This window comes from Littorina saxatilis, linkage group LG4 (assembly GCF_037325665.1).
Source record: "Littorina saxatilis isolate snail1 linkage group LG4, US_GU_Lsax_2.0, whole genome shotgun sequence".
NCBI classification, from domain to species: domain Eukaryota; kingdom Metazoa; phylum Mollusca; class Gastropoda; order Littorinimorpha; family Littorinidae; genus Littorina; species Littorina saxatilis.
In genome coordinates, this window is record NC_090248.1 from 40069757 (window position 1) to 40087251 (window position 17495).

At 40.4% G+C, this 17495-nt stretch overlaps 1 protein-coding gene across 2 annotated transcripts in view; it reads left to right on the top strand.

Annotated features, from left to right (window-relative positions):
• The window catches only part of LOC138964733 (ERC protein 2-like), a 65806-nt gene that overhangs the window by 18089 nt on the left and 30222 nt on the right, over nt 1-17495 (top strand). The window contains exons 6-11 of one of the 2 annotated variants that reach the window (XM_070336767.1): nt 5617-5784; nt 7061-7228; nt 9880-10022; nt 10943-10984; nt 13612-13735; nt 14863-14976. In XM_070336767.1, coding sequence (XP_070192868.1) covers nt 5617-5784; nt 7061-7228; nt 9880-10022; nt 10943-10984; nt 13612-13735; nt 14863-14976 — 759 coding nt within the window. The remainder of the gene's footprint in view (nt 1-5616; nt 5785-7060; nt 7229-9879; nt 10023-10942; nt 10985-13611; nt 13736-14862; nt 14977-17495) is intronic. The other variant, XM_070336768.1, reaches the window with a different exon arrangement.

Genomic DNA, 17495 nt, shown 5'->3' on the forward strand with positions numbered 1-17495 from the left:
TTCAAGTATGTGCTGCTTTGGGATGACATTAACGTTGTCAAGGCACACGCTACCTCTGTAGAACTCCATGTATTCAGAAATAGCTACTTGGATGCCAGGAAGGTCATCTTTCCCAACTGGTTTTGTGTGTGACACAAGCCTGTGCACACTGGAGTAAAGACTGTTCAAACGGGTGTGTTTGTCTTTGATTTGACCTGCAAGGGTGTGCACGCCATAATCATCTGTCAGGATAAATGCCCTTCTTTCTACGCTGTCTGCTACGGCAGTAATCACTTCATCTTTAATGTATTTGTTGCAGTGATTCCCATTGAAGCTACCACCAAAAAAGGCCTGAGGTGTTATCAGGCATGGGAATTGTCCGCCGAATGGCGGATTTCCGCCGAATTTTTTTTTTGTTCCGCCGAAAATGCAAAAGTGTCCGCCGAAAAAATAAAGGGGGGAGGCACACAAAAAAAGCACCGGTTACTTTGGCCTTTGCGCAAAAGTCCGCGAAAACTTTCCGTACTTTGTTCACGCACTGCTACCGCCCGCCTCAGTTATTGAACTTTTATGTTTGAAAGTAAACCAGATTGCACAGATTGTGTTACAAGTTACATTTTCCTGTTTGTCTCAACAGATCAATTTTTTTACAAATTTAAACCATATAATAATACATGTATATTTTTTTTTTCTTCAAAAAAGCAAAAATTGGTACATTTTTGTACCAAAAACTCTGATTCTAAAAACAGAATTTAATGGCAAACTTGGAGCTCAGATGACACCAGATTGCACCATCTGGGTTCTTTGGATAAAAAAAATTCCGGGGGGGCATGCCCCCGGACCCCCCTAGTAAGGCTAGGCGCTTCGCGCCGTCGACTTAACGCTTCGCGTCTTCAGTTATAAATTTTCCGCCTTTTTTACAATTTTTAATTCCCATGCCTGTGTTATGCTATGCTTATTCAAAATCTCAGTAACCCCTGCAACTGTTGGTCCTTCAGATCTGTCGAAGACTGGAAACGTTTTCAGATTAAGTTTCCCTTTTTCTCGGAGATTATACATCTTTCTGACACACATTCTGAATGCTTCGGTAGTGTTCTTAATCACCACAAAACGCTCTTCACTCAGTTTTATTTTAGAAAGGGCATCTGCTATTTGCTTGTCAAGCTGGTGACACTCGTTTGCAAGAAGATCGTGGTGTTTGTTCACAATACCAAGGAGCAAATGAAGGTAAGGCGGCGCTACATGACTCACTTTGACGTCCCATATTGGAGCACGAATGACGTTGTAGTGGTCTTTGGCATGTTTTTTGTCACTGCCAGATTCTTGGTACCCTATGAGGTCTTCTTTCATGTTTCTTAACGTTCTTTTGGGGGCTTTTTCTCTTGGACTCCATTGCATTTGCGTTTTGGAAGTCTTGCACCAAAGACATGGATAACTACTCTGGGCTCCTGACAGTCCATACATTTTTGACTGGAAATCATAATCCCCAAACATAAACACTCGCAGCCTTTTTCCTTTCCACATCATGCCGTTGACAGCACTAACTCCCTCTTTAATAGTGCTGCCTAAAATCTTTTCAAGGTTTTCAGCAGAATCTTTGGCTTCAGTCATCACAACCAACTTTGAGTTCGCATTTGGATTGTGGAGATTTGCTACTTCAAGAACAACTTTAAAACTCCCCCCTCCATGGTCACCCCCGATTTTAACCCAAATTTCATTTTCTGGCAAGGTGTTGTTATGCCATGTTAGCATGTTCTTCTTGTCGTACTGGTCTAAGAGATCAGTTACAAACTTGGGCCAGCTGACAATAGAAGACACGGGAATGCCCCTAACTTCCTCTTTCTTTGTCGCTTTGTTGATGCATGAGAGACGTAATGTGTAAACTTCTATTTTCCCACAAAGCACTCCCTCCTGAAATTCCCTCTCCTTTTTCTCACACTCCATTTTTATTCCCATTGCCTTGTTTAATTTTCGCAACTGCCTTTGTTTTGCCCAGCTAAGTGACAGTTTTGCTCTAATTTGAGCTGCTGATTTTGAAGAGACGCGTGCCTGTCCCAACCCAGCTGTTTTCAGAATGTCATCCCTTTTGCGCTTTGTAGTGTGCTTGAGTTCAGTGCTTTGTTGTTTTATTATGTCAGCTTCCGTGGAACCGGAAATTTCTTTTCTCAAGTTGGCAATTTCCTTTGCTCTTCTCTTCCTCATTGGAGTAGAAACTAGCGCTGATGACTTTTTCGCTCTCACAATTTTCTTTAGGACAAGTGGCTGTGCTTTTGTCTTACATATCAACGTCTTCTTGTCATCTGACTGTGCCAGTTTCACCCTAACTAAGCCAGTTAAATACTCTTCCTCTTTTTTTGTCAAAGGTGCTTGCAACTGTTCTATTGGGCGGAGTTGGGTTTGTGGTTTGTTTTTTGACAAAACAGTGTTAGTATCTGTTGCTTTCTGTGACTGAGATACAGACTTTGCTACAGGTGTGTTATCGTTTGATTCTGCTGGGGCTTGGGTTTGAAATGATGTTGAAGCAGCTGACACGACGACTGTGTCATTGTTAGTACTTACATCACTCTGACTCTGAGTCGTACCCTTGCGAGATGTCAGCAGGTCGAACAGACGTTTTTTGACCACACGGCTTGCGGTTTTTGTTTCAGGTGTTGAAGAACACTGTGGCTGAAAGGTTTCAACAATAGAAGTGCTTGTACAGGCATCAGTACTGTCAACACATGTGCTTTTTCTTTGCGGACTAGCAGCTTTTTCACTGGCTTTTTTATTTTTTTTAAGACAACCGGCCATTTGTTCGGCAAACGTTTTACACACACTACAGTCAGCTACTTCCACTTTGGAGTTGTATTGTGTCCACATCACTTTTGTTTTTTCAATGTTACTATGCATTGCTTTTGAGAATCCTTGAGGTGGAATGTTAGGGTTTTTTTGTTGGCTGAGACGAACAGCGCATGTTGTACACAATGTACTTGAGAAAGTGGTGCCATTAGCTTCTTCAGAAACTTGAATACCGTGAAACTGAAACAACCCTGATGCATAGTTTTTGCAATGCCTAATGGTATGATGTTTGTCCTTCGCTGCCTTTGATCTTCTGCCACAAATTCTGCACATAGCATTTAGCCTAAATATGTGGAGATCTTCTGTATGTTGCACTGCCGCCATTCTTAACTGAGACACCTTAAATCAATAAATAGAGTGACTACAAATTGAAAGAAATTGATAACAATAAACAATCAAAACCATATACACTGATACAGACAGGCAAGAACATAAGCACAATTACAGTCACAACATTAAGTCAGGAATAAACACGTCACAAAACAAAGGGGGGGGGGGGGGGGGGACGCAAAACAAGCAATACAAAAAACAGAACAGATGAAATGCACTAGAGTCGAGTGCCTGTTCCAAACGGTGCATGCACTGATTAGGCGCGTGGATTAACGAAACAAAACTGCTCTAATCTCAAACACAAAAACAGCCTAAAAAACTTATTCTCACTCTATGACACAGTTTAGACTAAGTACTTACTGACGGCAACATCAGAAACACAGTCGGTCGTTGGTATAAACATTGAGCGTGGTTACAAAATGGTATACAATGCGCACGTTTTGATACAACAAAGAACGACCTGCCGGTAGATTCGATAGCAGTATTACTTCAAAATCAAACAAACCGAATCCTCACCGGAACTCTAGTTTGCACATACACAAAGCCTGAATATCCGAGTAACAATATACACAAGATGACGGTAATCCAACGTTCAAGTCACGCAAACCAGTCCATTTCATACCAAGAAACACGTATTTTGTCACACTGTGGCCCCACGCTGTGCACTTCCAGAGTACAATGAACAAGGGCTTCGTGAGGCGCGCTAGGCTGGCATTTTCCCCGCGAAACTAAAGAGGTCACCGCCAGCGCTATTTATGGCCTGCTTGCTCCAAGCTGCCTCGGCCGCTGAGATAGCATAATCGCTGCAGCAGTGAAATAGTGTGTAGAGACAGACAGCGTGGCGGTTCACCACAATCACCTTTGAAGGCGAAGTCCTGTCAAACGGGATTGAGAATTTTAGAGCTTATTTCTTAGCCCTATATTATCTGCTGTGGCTTCTCAAATGCCAGAACATACAGACAAAAGCCGCTAGACCACATCACAAACAGAACTCTACAATACACAGGTTTTTGCCCACACACACACACACACACACACACACACACAGAGAAGCCGTATATATATATGCATATCTGTATCTATAAATATATAGAGATAGGTGAGAGTGTATTTTTCGCGTGGCTATAAATTGATTCGACCTTTTCACTTTGACAGTAAGAACAACTTACGGGTGCAAGGGAAGCGTTGTGGACAGCGCAGTGGACAGCGCAGTGACATTCTAAAAATAGTAATAGTAAGTTACAAACGGGAAAGCCACACGAAGGAAGGGAGATAAACGCCAAACACTGGAGAAGATAAGGAAGAGTTACTTATAATGGTGAAATGAACACAAAAACCCAAATCAGTTCAGCGCTGCGCGCTGAGAGCACGTGTTGAAATATCTCATCGATGATATTGTGTCCGGGGTGTAGCTGAATACGGTGTCCAAATTTGAAAAAGATCCAGCGAGAACTTTGGCGTTGTGATGTGGTGTAGCGGCTTTGGTGTGTCGGTATGGGGGCCCGGGTAGCTGAGGTGGAACCAAAATCGGTTCAGCGCTGCGCGCTGAGAGCACGTGTTGAAATATCTCATCGATGAGGTTGTGTCCGGGGTCTCTCTGAATAAGCCCACCAAATTTGAAGCAGATCCATCGAGAACTTTGGCCGTGCATCGCGAAGACACAGATACACAGACACACACACAGATACACAGACAGATACACAGACACATACACAGACACACAGACACACAGACAGACACTAGTCGTATATATATATATATATACTAGATGATTACCCGCTTCGCCGGGAAGAAGTAGAGCCGAATACCAGGCTGCGCCTGGGACCCAGCTTTACCGGGTGTACACCGGCTTCGCCGGCGCACGAAGGAAAGGAGATAAACGCGCAAAACACTGGAGATCTTCTAAAAATAGTAACGTGCAGTGACCTTCTAAAAATAGTAACGTAGTAACGGGAATATGGATTGACCCCACACGGAGGAAGGGAGATAATCGCGACTGAAAACACTGGAGAAGATAAGGAAGAGTTACTGGTAGTGGATCCAGACCAAAAAAACCAAAATCGGTTCAGCGCGCACAGCGCTGCGCGCTGAGAGCACGTGTTGAAATATCTCATCGACCAGGTTGTGTCCAGGGTGTACCTGAATATGATCACCAAATTTGAAACAGATCCATCGAGAACCTTGGCCGCGCATCGCGCACAGACAAACAGACACACAGACACACAGACACACAGACACTAGTCGTATATATATATAGATATCTGTCTCTCCTCTTATGTACAGTGAATGTAACGTTTTGTTTTGTCATAATTAAAAAAGCATTCTTGGTTTGTTTTAAACAAAACATTTGTGTACACATTAGTGTATGCATGCACACGCACTCCCACACAGGAAACTAAACTTATCAACTAATCTGATCAGCAAAAAAGAAAGAACTCAAGCATCCTCATTCTTTTATTCTTTCCTCAGCTTCAAAGTCTCAAGGATGACCTGAACCACAAGGAACGGGAGTATGCCAGCCTCCAGTTGAAGGCAGAGACGTTAAAACGTCAACACGAGGAGACGCTACACCATGTCACAGTTCTCAAAGAACAGCTGGCCGCCAAGGAGAAGCAGACAACCATGCTGCAAGCAGACGTGAGTTTGTAGTGCAAATAAATTAAAGAAAAGAATTTCACTTGAAGGGAGTTTGTAGATCAAAAATATGAAAGGAAGAAATTCACTTGAAGGGAGTTTGTGGATCAAAAAACAGAAGGCAAGAAATTCACTTGGATGGAGAAGATTTGTCATAAGGAATTCCTGAAGAGTCAAAATATTTCCTGGTGGATTTTCTGATTTTGAAACAAATCTGTGCGGTAAAATTCATAGAAATGCTTGGAACAAATCAAGTTCACTTGTTCTAAACCTTCATCTCTTTTGTTTTTGGAAGGGGCTTTTATTTATTATAGACTTTTATGACATTTGCCTTGCGGGTGGGGGCAACAGATTTATATTATTTGCATAGACGGGTTTGGGCCGCACAAAGGGTATGTTAGTGTGGTCGATTTTTGTGTGTGCTAGAGTTTGCCTACAAACAATAAATCCTGTCCTTTTTGAGTCACTTGAGAAAAAGTGACTCTATGTAATCGGTCAGTGTTAGTCTGTCCGGCCGGCCGTCCGTAGACACCACCTTAACGTTGGACTTTTCTCGGAAACTATCAAAGCGATCGGGCTCATATTTTGTTTAGTCGTGACCTCCAATGACCTCTACACTTTAACGATGGTTTCGTTGACCTTTGACCTTTTTCAAGGTCACAGGTCAGCGTCAAAGGAAAAATTAGACATTTTATATCTTTGACAAAGTTCATCGGATGTGATTGAAACTTTGTAGGATTATTCTTTACATCAAAGTATTTACATCTGTAGCCTTTTACGAACGTTATCAGAAAAACAAGGGAGATAACTAGCCTTTTCTGTTCGGCAACACACAACTTAACGTTGGGCTTTTCTCGGAAACTATAAAAGTGACCGGGCTCAAATTTTATGTGAACGTGACTCATTGTGTTGTGAATAGCAATTTCTTCCTGTCCATCTGATGCCTCATATAATATTCAGAACTGCGAAAGTGACTCGATCGAGCGTTTGCTCTTCTTGTTTAACTGTATAATTGCTGCAAGTTTCAAGACTTTAGCAGGGAGGGATATGTTATGGGCATCGGTTCTAAACTTGTTTGGCTTTGAAATTGTGTTTGCATTGTGTAATGGATCATTTGATTTTCAGTTCATTGACCACTTTGGTTAGACATGTTTTCTCATATTGTTTGCCTTTGATTTTTTTCTTGAGAGAAATAAACAGATGGGAGAAACAAAGGACTTAATGTGTTTATGCCGTCTTCTTTTTTCAGTCTGTTCATTATGTCTCTATTTCGTTTCAGATCGAGGGTCTTCAGGAGAGACTGAAGAACAAGGATGGAACGATAGAACGCAAAAGCAAAGAATCTTATGCTGCCTCCTCTGAAAAACGACGTCTGGATTCCGAGATCGCAGAACTAAAAGATCAGCTGGACACCAAGGAAAGAAAGATCAATGTTCTGCAAAGAAAGGTTTGTCTTGCAATGTTAACATTTGTTTAGAAGCTTGTCCTTTGAGGGGTAAAGATAAGAATTGTACATTTTTGTTTGGACATCTGTTCTTTGAAGAGTGAAGGTTGAAAATTGCAAAGCTTGTTTTGAAATTCGTCTTTTGAGAAGTGCAGGTTGGAGTCTCATTCATTTGTATTCATTTCAAGCTGTTGTTATCAACTTTCAAACACACACACACACACACACACACACACACACACACACACACACACACACACACACACACACACACACACACACACACACACACACACACACACACAAACAACCAAAAGAAAGCTGATACATGTACCATTGCAAACATGTTGAAAATATATTAGTGACATACAAAGAAGGTCTAATAAATTTAGAATTTAGTATAGACTTTAGGTCAGTTAAATCAATTTTGAGATGAATACAGGCCATACAACCGAAATGATTAACCCTTTTTATTGCTCTTCTGAACTCACAAACCACCGGCAGTAATGAATGAGTCTTGTACCGTATGAGGATTTTGTCAAAATGTCTTTCAGGCATGGGAATTGTCCGCCGAAAGGCAAATTTCCGCCGAATTTTTTTTTGTTCCGCCGAAAAAGCAAAAGTGTCCGCCGAAAAAATAAATGGGGGAGGCAAAAATGGTTCTAAAAAGGGGGCCCGGGTAGCTCAGGTGGTAGAGCACTGGACTTGTGATCGAAAGGTCGCTGGTTCGAATCCGGGCCGGGACGGACACGGGTCAACTTTATGTGCAGACCCAGAGACGGTATCCATCTCCCACCCCCGTGTCACCACAATGGCACGTTAAAGATCTTGGTCATTCTACCATAAGTGCAGATGGCTGATACCACCTAAACACGCAAACATCAAAAGCCGTGAGGGCGTAAAAACTCGAATCGTATAAACCAATTCATGTCCAATATAGGCAATTAAGACCTGACGGACAATAAGCCCCTTAAAAATTTACTTTTTTGGTTCTAAAAACTGAATATAATGGCAAACTTGGAGCTAAGAGTGTACGTGGGAGTTTCAGCCCACGAACGCAGAAGAAGAAGAAGAAGGAGCTAAGATGACACCAAATTACACCAGTTGGGTTCTTTGGAGAAAAAAAATTCCGCCCAATGCCCCCAAACCTACACCATACACCGTGGTTGCACAAGGCAAATCTGTTCGAAGCGGTTTCACCCTTATTTTTCTGTCCGAAGGGAGACATGCGACGTAAGTTTCTGCACAAAATCACCTGTAATTCCAGGGTTCGACACTAGCGGGGGCGGGGGGTGGAACGCCCCAGAGTTTTGTGTTCCGCCCCAAACATTGCCGAAGCTTGGGGCCCACTCCGCCCCAGGATAAATTCCAACAATGACAAACCGAAAATTCTAATGCCAGCAGAGCCAATCACTAAAAATCGCCAGTCAAAGTCGTCACTGAAATTTGCGTTACGATCAATGCCGCAGTCAAGAAAAAAACACATTCAAATCGTCGAAGGACAATGTCGTAAGGGAAATAACTCCCAGATTGCGCTCTTTAGCGTGAGAGATAAGTATCGCCTTCAAATGCCAAACGCAAAATGTGGCGACACATCCCTGGTGTAAAAAGACATGGAAATGAAGAACAGGGTGGAGAGAAACGAAAAAAGGAAACCGATGCAGCCAAAAGCGCGAAGCGCTGTCGTAATTTCAATGTCAAATGGTTGAAAGAATTTCCCTGGCTTCAGTACGATGAAGAAAAACAGACAATGCATTGCCGCACGTGAATACTGAGAGTGGGCCCCAGATTTTTTTTTTCCGCCCCAGCAATTTCCATCTCTGGGGCCAGTGTGGCCCCAGGCCAAATAAGTTAGTGTCGACCCCTGAATTCCTCACAAATGACATATCATCACAAAACTACCGTTTGTACTTTGGCCTAAGGTGTCCTAGCATCATATCATCGATTTGTTTCATTGCTTCAATGTGTTTGTGAACGTTGGCCTTCAAGTATTTACACATTTCAAGCGCATTATGTGCAAATTTTGACTTTCCGCAGTTACTAGGGAAATTCAAGCACATGATAAAGGCTACACATCTGGGTCAGATGCGCAACCAGCCACTTCGGAGATGCGCAACCGACAAATCTTTGAATGTCTTCACAGATTCATGAAATATGACGCTCATGCACCACTTTAAATCATATCATCTGACCCAGATGTCAAGAAATGACCATAGATCACATTACAATTGCGTGTAGCCTTTCTCATGTGCTTGTATTTCCCTAGTAACTGCGGAAAGTCAAAATTTGCACATAATGCGCTTGAAATGTGTAAATACTTGAAGGCCAACGTTCACAAACACATTGAAGCAATGAAACAAATCGATGATATGATGCTATGACACCTTAGGCCAAAGTACAAATGGTAGTTTTGTGATGATATGTCATTTGTGAGGAATTACAGGTGATTTTGTGCAGAAACTTACGTCGCGTGTCTCCCTTCGGACAGAAAAATAAGGGTGTAACCGCTTCGGACAGATTTGCCTAGTGCAACCACGGTATACGGTGTGAAACACCCCTAGCAGGGCTCGGTGCTTTGCGCCGTCGACATTGCTGTTACTTACAAATGTTCAGCCTTTTTTACTTTTTTCAATTCCCATGCCTGGTCTTTACAGGTTGAAACCCAGGAGGACTTGATGAAGGAGAAAGAAGAGCAACTCATGGTAGTGAAATCACAGCTGACCTTCACCGATTCTACAGACAGTGCTGTTTCGAGTCTGGAAGAATCCATCACGGAGAAAGATCGGCAGATCGAGAGGTGAGGATTGGATTTTTTAAATGCTGAAAAATAACTGGATCTGTGGTAGATATTTTTGTCGTTTAGTGTTTGCAGGGAAGATTATTGTACTTTTTGTTTACATGGTGAACTGTGGTTTTGTCTTGTTCTCCAAATTTTAAATGTATTTTGGTGTACCGTATTTTCCGGGTCATAAGGCGCAACTTTTTTCCTCGAGTTTGACCCGTGCGCCTTGTATAACAAGCGCCTAATCCATGTATGAAATACCAAAAAGAAAAAAAATTGGGAAAAAAACATGGGGAAGAAAACGTGACTGAGCATCAAAGAGACCGCCTGAGTACCAGTCAAACAACTTGTGATAATGCATGTTTCAGCTACTAGGTACTACCCTGGCCAAGTTTCCTCTCAAGACATCAAAGAGACCGCCCCATAGGTTAAGGTCACTGACCCCGGTGCAGGAAGTGTTTCCTCTCTCAGATATGACAGGGGAACCACCTCTCATAGCTAAAACTGGGTCATTGACCCCTGGGAAGAATGTCAGTGTCTATAAACAAGGCAACCCAGCTATCACAATGGACCTGCCTTTGATCTCGCTGCACACACAGAGCACACATATTGGTATACTTTTTTAATTTTGGTGCACTCAATGGGTGACTGGATTACAAATTTTTTTAAAGGAAAGGGGTGCGCCTTATGCGCTGTAGCGCCTTGTAACCCGGAAAATACGGTATTTAATGTCATGTCTTCTTTCGTAGTTGGTAATATCTGATATCTGAGATCTGATCTGATATCTAATGTTATTCCAACTTATTGATTTAATTTTACAAAAGTTTGCACTAACTGTAGGTAGGAAAGTTTGTGTGTAGAACCAGATATAAGTTGGATTCCACAAATGCACTTTTTAAATTTTTTTTTATCTGTTTCTGTTTTCTTTTTGTCAGAATGAAAGAAGTTATTTTAGAGCGAATACAGGAACTGGGAAGGTACTTATTGTCTGATTTCCAATCAATGCCTCTCATTAACTGCTCAAGACGGTTCAATATGAAAGGAATGTATCGTAAACAATTCATTTCTCTGAAGAATGGTGTACTCACTTTTGTCTTACTGCTTCTGTACTTCAGTGGACAGTGGAACCTCCCTTAAAGACCCCACTCCCCTGGCCACATCATCACCCTTTTAAGACCTTGCTGTTTTTAGATTTTATGTTCATAACCTCTATAAGTTTATCTCGATTCTATGACTGATTGACTCCCTCCTTTTTATGACCTGATTATTTCAGAATGTTGGAAACGGATTCAGTTTCTCCTTTTACCCTTGTTAAGTGTTTCTTGTATAGAATATAGTCAATTTTTGTACAGATTTTAGTCAAGCAGTATGTAAGAAATGTTAAAGGCATACTAACGCACTCCCGTGTTTACAAAGTGTAGTTTGCCCACAATCGATGTCAAACGCACCATAAGACCATATAATGACGATGCGTCACCATGCGCGGACCATAATACATGCATTACAGCTTGTTCTAGCCTCTGAAAAAGTGAGGATGTCAACAAAGCCGCGGTGTTCTCTCCCTTGCATCAACGTTACATGTGTTGCCAAATCTATAAATAGGACGATCCAGATCAAAATGAAAATTCAAATATCTCAACATTTAAGGGGTCCTAGACCACAATATTTTGCAGGGAACTTAATTTAGTCTGTCTCCAGCTGTTGGTAAAGCAATTAGCGTGTATAGTCATCGAGTACATATGGCTTTAAGTCCTTTGTACTGGAAACTTGCATTCTCCCAGTAAGGTAATATATTGTACTACGTTGCAAGCCCCTTGAGCAAATTTTTGATTAGTGCTTTTGTGAACAAGAAACAATTGACAAGTGGCTCTATCCCATCTCCCCCCTTTCCCCGTCGCGATATAACCTTCGTGGTTGAAAACGACGTTAAACACCAAATAAAGTAAAGTAAAGTAAAGGTCTTAAAACGGGGTTTCACTGTATTAAAATGACTTTTTGCATTGTCTGTCAGTTCAACAATATGTAAATGTAACACTAACAGAAAATGTCAAAAGACATTAAAACAGGCATTTATTGGAGAGAGACTGCGTGAGGGTGTTTTGCATGGTGAAATATCATTTCGAAGAGTTTCTGCTTGTCCAAACTTAAACATCTCAAAGTAAACCATTAGTCCGCAAGATCTTGTACATATATAGGATGGCATGGAGGTGAGGGCTTTCTTTCTCTCCACTCCTAGATTCATTGTGACTTTGAAATAATGTTAGCAGAATAATAATTGCACTGATTGAAGTCTTGAAAAGCTTTGAATTATTAATGCTGCGAAGTGTGAAAACCAAGCAATTTTCATTTTACTTTACGTGCAGCAGAACACTTGAAATTATTAAATTTTACTCATCTCTTTACATCAATTAAGTTGGAATATGAATATTTCAAGCAGTTCAAAAACATACTACAGATATTGAATATAGCTTGTGATTGTTTAGAATATTATAATTTTTGATCTCATATATTTTACTTACACATTTAGTTACAGCTAATGTAGCAAAGTAATACTGCTTCATTTTGACAGTTCATGCATTTTCCTTTCACTACATTTATCGCAAGCAAGTCCTCTGCCTGGTGATTTTGTTTTGCTTTTTGCTGCTGTGATGCAGTTGGAATTCAGGAATTCTTTTTATTTGATGTGTCGCTTTGCCTGTATACACTATATTTTCTTATGTCTGTTTTTCTTTTCTCTGTGATGATTTTTCTGTGGATTTTGGTGATTTTCAGACTTGCTTCTTTGAATAATTGGTTTATTGGTTTGCAGTTTGTTTGCCTGTTTTTTTGTTGGTTTTTTAAGTTACTTTTCTGTGTTTTTGTATCTTTTGTTTTCAAAATTGAAACCAATTTCTTTTGCACTGAAACTGCTCTAGCAAGAGTGCTTTGTCAGTTGCTTTCTTTCCCAAGAATAGTGATGCTAGTGAGAATTATTATTATTATTATTATTATTATTATTATTATGAATTAATGCACAATCTTACACATACCTTTCTCCATTTAGTCTTCCTGTGGCAGTCAAATGCATTGTTGCATTCAGTGAGCCCCTGATCCCCAAATCAGAGAAATCAAGTCTTAAAAGGGAGGGGATCTTAATTAAAGGCCGAATCAAAAGCAAAACTGCTCTGCTGCAAGCAAAAAGTTTACCTTCTGCCTGCTTCACTTGTGTAAGTCGAATGGCTGAACGTGGTACCCAGTGTCCAAATTTCACACAGAGGGTTTGATATATATATTTTGTGCAGAATGGTACCTATGTTATCCAAAGTAATCTGTGTCTTTAAAATTTAGAATGTATAAAACTCAAATCAGTCATAAAGAAAACCCACATGCAACTTTACATGTTAGAATTTAAAAAGAATCAAATCAGTGATCACAAAAACATTTGTGCTGCTGTGTTTTCAGATGATAAGGTAGAGTTCTTGATAATTTCGCCAAATTTTATCTAATCAATACTGGTACCTTATGACCTTTTTTATGCACAAGTTGCAAGTATAGATCGCCCAGATTTCTCTCAACTCCAAAATATCTTATCGCATCAACATTGTGATACATGTGGTAACTTTAGGTTACGAGAGATGCGGGAGCAGTCGGACAAGGATCACCAGGAAGAGTTAGATCTGTACATCAAGACCAACCAGGACCTCAAGACTCAAATGGAAGCCATGCATCTTGAGCTGACTGCCAAACACGTGAGTGTACCAGACCTGGGAACCCATACGATTTCGCCGTATTTTGTACGCATGATTGTCGAGAATACGATCAGTGGACAAGAAATACGACGAGAAAAATTCCTAGACAACTTTTCTTCACACGCCCATCTCGAAGCCGATCCAGTATTTTGTCACATGATTACAGTTTTTGTCAGTAAACATTGAAGAAAACATTTGTTTTAAATGTACATGTATAGGTAAACTTAATTAACGGTGTGACGGACACGCGTGAGGCATGTTTTAATCAAGGATGTTCAAACGCTGTGTGGAGTACGCTCATTTTTCTGAAAATACACCAAGTTTGTTTGAGAATACTCCAAGTGCAAAACAGGGGTTCCCAGGTCTGGTGTACTATTTGAAAGCTGTTTGATGATTAATCAAATTGCATGAAAGTTACGAGAGTAAAGGGCAGCTTAGCCAAACCCTTTCATCTTTTACGGACAGTGTTTTTCTTTCTGTGTGTGTGTGTGTGTGTGTGTGTCACTCTACTCTGTGTGTGTCTGTCTGTCTGTGTGTGTGTGTGCGTGTGTGTGCATGCCTACGTGCGTGCGTGAAAGGAGAAGTGGGAAAACAACAAACTTAAGATAGTAAAGCCTTTCTAAGTACCTTGTGACCAAATGGTTACAAATCATAATAATATTAAATTAGAAGAAAAAAAACCCACAGTAAACACCAAGTTCCAAAGACTTTCTTCAGTGAAATGAATGTAAACAAACAATGATAATAATATGATAATAATATGGTACACCTCGCTTTTTTTCCTGGTGTTTTGTACCCAGATTAAGTCATGCAACATGATTTACAGATTTTGTTTTTCAAAGAGGTTTGTCAGTTAGTGTAAGTTTGTGATAACAGACACTGTGATAGGGTCACATTCTGTGTTTTCGACTTTTCTTTCCCTCTTTTCCATGATTGTGGCTGTTTCCTTTCCATGGTTATCAAATAATGTTCTGCTTCATCAATTGTTAACAGACGGAACTGTGTGAGCTGAGTGTTAACAGACTGTGTGATAGGATAAGCCTTTCTTTCCTTCTTTTTTTGTGTGATTGTGGTTGTTTCCTTTCCATGTTTATCAAATAATGTTCTGCTTCATTAATTGCTAACAGACGGAACTGTGTGAGCTGAGGGAGGAGCAGACAGAACTGAGGTCACAGAAATTCCAGGCAGACGCCAAGATGAGACAGTTGGAGGCTCGTGCACACGAACAGAGCAAGCAGTCTGTGAGTAGCATTTGCTTTTATTGTTGGAGCAAGAGCATCCCTTTATCAAAAAAAAACTATAATGTTAGATTATTGGAACGTTTGATTTATGAAAAAACAAAACGTTGCATTTACAGTATGTCGACCCAGTGGTCTTTTAAGCAGACACACGGACAAACACTTGTGATACAGATAATGAATTTTTCTCAAAATTGTTGACGAAACTCGCTTGCAAGATGCTGGTGAGGCAATGATTAATGGAACGTTGGCAGTCTAGCTGTTTTTTTGATTTGATCCCATTATCAATCAGATCTTTTACTTTTATGTTTTCCCGTATTCTGTGTTGCTAGTTGGTTAAGAATCTTGTGCGAATAGGGGAAGTTTTTAAGACTTCTTGTTTGAGGTTTATCGCATTTGAGTGCATTTGAATGATAGCATGCATTTTAACCTGAAAAAAATGAAAAAAGTTTATTGTTTTAAAGCTGAATGGATATTTTTGTTTATCATTTGAGTACGGTTTGTATTTGAACTTATTGTCAGCAAGAAGATAACGAATGGAGGAGATACAAATTTGGGCTGACTTTGAGAAGTATACAGGGTGACAGATTCACCCAAGGTTCAGACACAAAGATCAAATCAAAGTCTTAAGGCTGTATGGACAGAGTAGTGCGCTACCCCATTTCAGTTATCACACTATTCATTTTTGTATACCAGCACGGTTGGCCTAGTGGTAAGGCGTCCGCCCCATGATCGGGAGGTCGTGGGTTCGAACCCCGGCCGGGTCATACCTAAGACTTTAAAATTGGCAATCTAGTGGCTGCTCCGCCTGGCGTCTGGCATTATGGGGTTAGTGCTAGGACTGGTTGGTCCGGTGTCAGAATAATGTGACTGGGTGAGACATGAAGCCTGTGCTGCGACTTCTGTCTTGTGTGTGGCGCACGTTAAATGTCAAAGCAGCACCGCCCTGATATGGCCCTTCGTGGTCGGCTGGGCGTTAAGCAAACAAACAAACAAACAAACAAATTCATTTTTGACTCACATGCGAAGCAAAAGTGAGTCTATGTACTCACCCGAGTCGTCCGTCCGTCCGTCCGGAAAACTTTAACGTTGGATATTTCTTGGCATCTATTCAGTCTATCAGTACCAAATTTGGCAAGATGGTGTATGATGACAAGGCCCCAAAAAACATACATAGCATCTTGACCTTGCTTCAAGGTCAAGGTCGCAGGGGCCATAAATGTTGCCTAAAAAACAGCTATTTTTCATATTTTTCCCATTTTCTCTGAAGTTTTTGAGATTCAATACCTCACCTATATATGATATATAGGGCAAAGTAAGCCCCATCTTTTGATACCAGTTTGGTTTACCTTGCTTCAAGGTCAAGGTCACAGGAGCTCTTCAAAGTTGGATTGTATACATATTTTGAAGTGACCTTGACCCTGAACTATGGAAGATAACTGTTTCAAACTTAAAAATTATGTGGGGCACATGTTATGCTTTCATCATGAGACACATTCGGTCACATATGATCAAGGTCAAGGTCACTTTGACCCTTATGAAATGTGACCAAAATAAGGTAGTGAACCACTAAAAGTGACCATATCTCATGGTAGAAAGAGCCAATAAGCACCATTGTACTTCCTATGTCTTGAATTAACAGCTTTGTGTTGCATGACCTTGGATGACCTGGTCAAGGTCACATGTATTTTGGTAGGAAAAATGTGTAAAGCATGTGAGTCGTATGGGCTTTGCCCTTCTTGTTGTATCTGTGTAGTATTCCTTTCCAAATGAAAATCCTTGCTCTCACAAGTACTGGTCATTGTTAAAAAACCAGTCAAAACAAGGCTAAAGCACAGTAAAAGTGATGACTATCGCACACACAAAAACAGTCACATGAAATATCAACAAGTACTTTTGACCCGTTGACGATTTCATTTCCTGTATTTTGAGATAAGTTTACAGGTAAAATATAATGGAAGTTTTTGGTAAACATAAGATCTGAAAAACAAAGGGAAGTAAGCTCTCTAAATGAATACGACTTGTGCAGTAGAGTAAAGCGAGAGTTATTCGGAACCTTTCTCCTGGCACAGGAGACAATAAGAAGCATTGAAATGAACAAATGACTTTCATCCTCATTGGTAAACATAAGCCATGTACTTTGGGAGTCGATCATATACTGTTCAAAAAAAGAAACGCATAGTTGCTACTTGCCAAATTTGTTTTATTTTTCGAAAAAATTAACAGAAAATCCAATATTTAGATTATTTGTTTGAAATTTGGTATGGACACAGTTTTTTTTTTTTTTTATTTTTTTTTTTTTTTTAAGTGTCTTGATGATAGATTTAGTGTTCACGCTTTGATAAAGTGTATAGCAGAGAAAATGCTGATGAGCTAAAATTAAGCTTTTATGTTAAGAGAAAGGTTGTAGCGTGAGAGAAAAAGCGCAATATTTGAAGTGCAATGTAAATAGTGCAAAAAGGTTCCCGAAAAGTAAACATCCGGCAAAGAAAACTCCATCGAAAACCCTGGGGGATCGTATC